Below are 6,106 nucleotides of genomic sequence, written 5' to 3'. Positions count from 1 at the left end.
ATCACTTGCTCCACCCGAACCATGTCCAAATGTGAGGCATTCGAACGCCGGATATTAAGGTACTGCACTGGTCTTTCCTATAATTGGAAAACCAGGAAGGTTGGAAAAAACGCCGAGGTATATCGGCGCGCCAAGGTACAACCTCTTCGAGAATTCGTTCTCAACTTGGTGGAACGGTTCTTCGAAAGAACGGAGAATCATCCAAATCCACTAATCCGGCAACTCTACCAACAGGGTAGCACCTTCCCATTGGCCAACTTCCTAAGGCCCTGCCAAATAGTGAGCGAAGCTCTTAAACCCGCCATCCTTTCCCTATATGATTCTCCCTGCCTGGTAGGGGTACATCGAGGCTAAGCACAAGACATGTAATGTGCTATTGTATATAGTAGGCTAAGTATTATTGTTAGAATAAGTTAGATTAAGTTTAGACTTAGTTAGTTTTAAGTATTTTAAGTAAGTAAGTGATGCCTTCTGGCGCTTTTAGTGCAAGCGCAGTTTTTAAATAATTCAGATCAGTCAAAATAATTGTGAAGATTTATGTATTAAAATTAATACAATTAAAGTAAAAATTTACACAGAAGGTCGGGTAGGCCAAACAATTGTAATAGCCACCCATTGAAATAAAGTTAAGTTAGTTAAGCTTAATATTAAGCTAGAATTAATCCATCATGTATTAGCGTAAGACACTATGATCAATAAAAAACTTAAACTTAAACTTCACCTCCTGTGGGTATTCTTCTTGACTGTGGCTCGGATGTCGTGAGGTCGCTGTCAGCAATAGTAATAACACCTGTTTCAAAGTTAGGCCATTAAAAATTTTTGTTTTATTCAGATTCAGTGGGAGATCGTGATGCGTGACACGATCATTCTACATTTGAGGAAGTTGCTGGAGAAAAGCAATGATGAGAACATCAGAAGAAGACCTAGCCGGTGAAATACTTTTCGACGCATCCAGAACGATAGCCGTGGTTGACAGGTTGTGCTTCATTTAGGGTATAATACAAACATTTCGATATGTTTTCGTTGTGCTCTCCTGTTACTAGTCTTTCAATCAAAAGATGCACCGTTGATGGATTTTTTCACTTTCGGTCGTGTGAATATACCCGTATTCGTATTCGCTTGTGTAAATAATAAAATATTCACTTTTCGAATACACATATATTCGTGTTCATAGAAAATCACTCTACGAATTTACTCGCATGCATATTTACGAATGCAAATATGCCCAACACTGCCTGTTGATCTTTTCCTGCTCCTTTAGTCGTTTAAATAATTCTTATTGGAATTGATACTCAAATTATAATAATTGAACAATCGTGTAAACTCAACTTAGGAATACCATCGTGTTTTCTCTATCGTCCGCTCAGCGCCGCTCGTATCAACACCTCCTATTCTAGTAACGTCAACTCAACTGACAGCTCTTGCAATCAGCTGTCAAGTACAGAATATTTTCATCCGGCGATACACTTAGATTGTGGAGCAGCTTTCGCTTCCATTCCCTGAAGTAAGTGCCATTTAAACCGGTAAAATGGATAATTTGCTCTGATACACTTCGTGGCCCCTTGTGGCTGTTTACTACGTGACTGCTTTCGGTCTAAGTTAAAGTTGCTTTTCGTTGAGGTTAAGCGTGTGATGTAACCAACCATTGCTGCAGTCTCCAGTGAATTTCGGAAGTTGTTCGTAAATAATATTCCTTCTTATAGTTCCAGAATGGCGAGCATAATTCGTGTAGGCATTGTTGGGGTGCTAGGACGCCAACAAGCTGCGGCCCTCCTGACACAAGCCAGCGCACCGTCGATGATGCAGAAATGTAACATTTCCAGCAAATCTGTCCGCGCCGGAGCAAGCGCTAAGAAACCTAAACCTTATCCATATCGGGAGAAGGGATACGGCTTGCTTCAAGCCATGTTGGATAAGACTACGAAGCGCTTAGACGAGAACTCGAAACTAATCGTCGTAGAAGGTCCCATCGCCGCCGGCAAGTCCAAGTTCGCCAAGGAACTCGCTGATGAGCTGGAAATGTTGTATGTTCCGCAAAAGAACTTGGACTTGTTCTTCATCAACGAATACGGCTATGACATGAGGAAGCTGGACAGCCAGCTACCAGAGAGCTGTAGAAGCTTCGACATCACCAACTTTTGCCGCGATCCCAAGAATCGGTTGGTCGCTGGTTTCCAGTTGCGCATGTACCAGCAGCGCTACTCCGATTATGTTGATGCCTTGGCGCATATCCTGTCCACTGGACAAGGAGTCGTGATGAACCGTTGTGCGTACTCAGACATGGTGTTCTTAGAAGCAATGTTCAAGCACGGCTACGTCTCCAAGGGTGCTCGCAGCTACTACCACGAGGTCCGCGAAAACACAATTTCTGAATTGCTGAAGCCGCATTTGGTCATCTATTTAGACGTTCCCGTAAATATTGTCAAGGTAAGCGATACTAACCGCAACTGCAACAGTATCTCATCTGATGATTAATCTCCATCAAATCTCCTAGGATCGCATTCGTGCCCGGAACAACGACTACGAAACTAAGTCTCCCGCTCTCACCGATGAATATTTGAACGACGTGGAACAGATTTATAAGCAGCAATACCTGAAGGATATCAGCACCCACGCCGAGCTGCTCGTGTACGATTGGTCTGCGGGTGGCGAGACGGAAATCGTAGTCGAGGACATTGAGCGAATCGACTTCCTCAAGTTCGAGGAAGACAAGCATAACAAGAAGATGAAGGACTGGCGCTTCCCTAAAGAATGGGACTGGTGCGAGGCTCGCATGCTATTCGCCCATCAGAAGCACGAACTGATGAACTATTTCAATGTGCCACGGTACGATGTGCCTGAACTGCTGCGCAGCCCCGAGGATTCGAAGATTTGGCGTGAAGTTTGGTACAATGTAAGTGAAACTGAAACTAATTACATGCATGCACCGTTAACTTGATGTTTTGTCCATCACAGGCCCCAGGAATGAAATACGATTATGGATACAATGAAGACATGGGAGACAGCGGACTCCTGACGAAAACGAAAGCTCGCCCACGTATCGTTAGCTAAATGAGAGTAATTTATGTGTAATTGTTTTGCCGCCTGTTTCTATTCCGTTCTCTGATATTCTATTAAATAGGGAACAGAATGAATTACTCAGCGTTTTCACTTTAAACCCTTAGAATAAATCCGGCGTAGAGACAGGAATTCGTCACTGAAACTCTTCCCTTTTCAGGATAAGTCCTAGGTCAACTGCCCAATTTCCTCTACAACAAAGACTCTGGTGGTTAGAGGTGGCGGTGAGGAAGGCGGGGCGGCAACCCTGTCGGCTGAACCAAAACCAAGTGGGCGAGGGAAACCTCCATAGGGGTGGCACCGGGACACCACACTGAACTTTTTTTTTCGTTGTGGTAGAGTAGTTGAACCCAGCGCACGAGTTAAATACGGTCAAGTTCTTGATAAATCCGGCTTGATTCACGATTTTATCAACGATTTCGCGAATACGGATGCCAAGAATGCATTCAAAAATCTTCATGGTATGGGTAAGCAACCGGATCGGACTTTAATTTAAACATTCTGCTGACCTATCTTTCTTTTTCTATATTGGAACTGTGGCACTTTCTTGCCAGTCAGCTGGTATTCTACGTTCCTGAAGAACCCGTTTAAAGAATTCACTGAGCCACAGTGTTAGGTCTCAGCTCTTCGTTCTCCAGAGCTCAGATGTGATGTCGTCAGGTCCTGTGGCTTTCTCCGATTTCATTCGTTTTATTGCTTCCTAGACTTCAGTTGCGCTGCCAGGTGGAGCTGCTAATGTCGGAGTGGTTGTGGAAGTGGTGGATGAGCAATTTGGTCAGTTGAAATCTGCTCGAAATATTCTCGGCCGCTCGATTGGTAAGCAAAGTACTGTTCTTGTCATTAACGCAACAGAAGTGTTCGATATCCTGTGTGCGTTCGTTCGATACAGATCTCTCTCGCCATCCCGAGTGTCCAGTTTATCGTAAAGATCTTTGTAATGCTCGGGTGACAGCGATCGCTTTCTTTGCTTTCCGGTTGGCATTCTTATAAATTTGCCAATTGGTCAGCGTTTTATCGTCGAGAAACTCTAAAATTTCCTGGATATTTAGGGGTTTAGATACAATACATGAAGCTGAGAATATTCTGGGCATTGCAACCATTCTTTCGCAGAACTATCGAGTACTGCCTGCAGTTCGTATCGGTAAAGCGCACTTGCTCCCGTGGTCAGTCCATGCATGTATGCAAGGCTCTGATGAATAACTTTTTATATAGCATTATGCCTGTCTGTGCACTTCAGAGGGAACCCGCGTGTTTGCCGTGCATTGCCTTCGACTTCCATCCATCGATTCGCTCGTTAAGTAAAGCCAACCTGTGATCTGCCTTATAAACAGCCACATACATTTGTGTACAAGTCTGTCTCGGTCATAGCTTGGATGTGGAGGTCATCAATGCTATTAAAGGAACAGCTTACTAAGCGCCTGTTAGAGAGACGGCCAAAATTAATCGTTTTTGACAGACCTAATGCTCGGTGACTGTGCGCTAAGTTAACTGCTGCACGAAATAAAGCAGTTTAATAGCGACAAAGTCGACACCGAGCTGCTACAGGCTTTGTAGTCGCAAGACTTCCGGAGAGCATACAGGCTATTCTAGCATGTGCGAATTTGGGGTCTCTGGGCACATTCGCCATCATCGCAGAGAAAATGCACAGGACCCGTAGTTGTGATTGTGTCTCGTGGCCAGCAGACAGTGGCAGTGCTTCTAGTTTCTAAATCAACAGAAGCAGTCGGTGCTTTGGGTTCAGGAAGTAGGAGTACATCACGGTCTAGATCCGTCTCCCGAAAGGGGCGATCTAGTACTAGGTCGTCAGGATTCTCGGCAAGTATCGGGGCATACTGTTACCACTGTATGTTCGTGGAAAAGGCCACAGTCACCAGTCCCTGCACTTTCCCAAAACAGCACTCTTTATCGACCTGCACGTATGGTTACAGGAAGGTACCCATGAGTCAAGGATTTCGATCAGCGTTTTCTTGGCGCTTCATTATCGCGGAGATCAGCATTTCCATCTTAGGGGCAGACTTCCTGTGCCATTTTGAATTCCCAGTGGATCTAGAACAGATCCTCCACTGACGTCACAACTTCCTTTCCCATCAGAAGAATGTTAACCTGCACGCTGCGCCTGCCGATCCACTTATTCGCGCACTTCTTCAAAAATACCATAATACCACTACCGAACGTAGTCTCTCTAAGCCCTTTAAACAAAATGTTCAGCACCACATCTACACTACTGGCACCCCTATCTTTTCTAAGGTGGGCTCATTATTACCGCAGGGATTACCAATTACGCGCAAAGAGTCTAAATGCCAGACGATTCCAAACGGATACCGCATTCCACTCATCTAGGATGTTGCACACTCTATCGCAGACTGTCAAGGTATATCATGAAATCCCTGTAGCTCCCAAAAACATTTCGAAAACGGCAATATGCACACATTTCGAATTGTACGCAAACCTTGTATACTCTGGTCGCGTCTTTCTTTGAGTTCGAACATTTAGAGCACCTCGAGGGTATTTTTACGGTTTTGTGTGAAAAAAAACCTTATTAAAATCGATTCAATGTCCGTCTATCTGTCGGTCTGCCATACTCGGAAACGGCTGAACCACTTGTCACGAAATTTGGTGAGAATATGTGGTGTGTGTGCTCCTTTACATGTAGCGAGTGGCGCCATTTCGTGTTAAGTTTGAAAAGGGGCTCAACATACATGTGAATGGAAGGTGTAATTTTTTTTCACCGAATATTGTCATGTGTATCATATGAAAGGGCTCGAATAGTACTTTCCGAAACTGGTCTTATTTCTAATATTGAGTAAAATATAGAGGATATAGGGCTCACAATGTTTGTCCCAAAAAGTGAAACAGCTCTCGTTCTCAGAACCTATCCAACCGAAAAATTTGAAAAAGCCACAGTGATGCATCTATATGAAATCTAGGCCTCAAAATACATCCCGATTCGGTATCTGCACAAATAAAGTTAATAATAGTATATTACCATGTTTTAGAAATTTACTGGAAAACTCCACTTTAGTTCATCTCAGAAATTCAAGCATAATAT

At 43.9% G+C, this 6,106-nt stretch overlaps 1 protein-coding gene across 1 annotated transcript; it reads left to right on the top strand.

The window, feature by feature from the left end:
* The first annotated feature begins 1,367 nt into the window (after positions 1-1,367).
* Positions 1,368-3,134, top strand: LOC119655189 (NADH dehydrogenase [ubiquinone] 1 alpha subcomplex subunit 10, mitochondrial). Its single transcript, XM_038060955.1, has 4 exons — positions 1,368-1,504; positions 1,704-2,427; positions 2,495-2,893; positions 2,956-3,134. The coding sequence occupies exons 2-4, from the start codon at positions 1,711-1,713 to the stop codon at positions 3,049-3,051; spliced, it is 1,212 nt and encodes a 403-aa protein (XP_037916883.1). The 5' UTR covers positions 1,368-1,504; positions 1,704-1,710; the 3' UTR covers positions 3,052-3,134.
* Positions 3,135-6,106: the final 2,972 nt, after the last annotated feature.

The sequence above is a fragment of the Hermetia illucens genome, chromosome 4 (genome assembly GCF_905115235.1).
Source record: "Hermetia illucens chromosome 4, iHerIll2.2.curated.20191125, whole genome shotgun sequence".
In the NCBI taxonomy this organism is placed as follows: Eukaryota; Metazoa; Arthropoda; class Insecta; order Diptera; family Stratiomyidae; genus Hermetia; species Hermetia illucens.
This window is presented reverse-complemented; position numbering and strand designations above follow the sequence as displayed.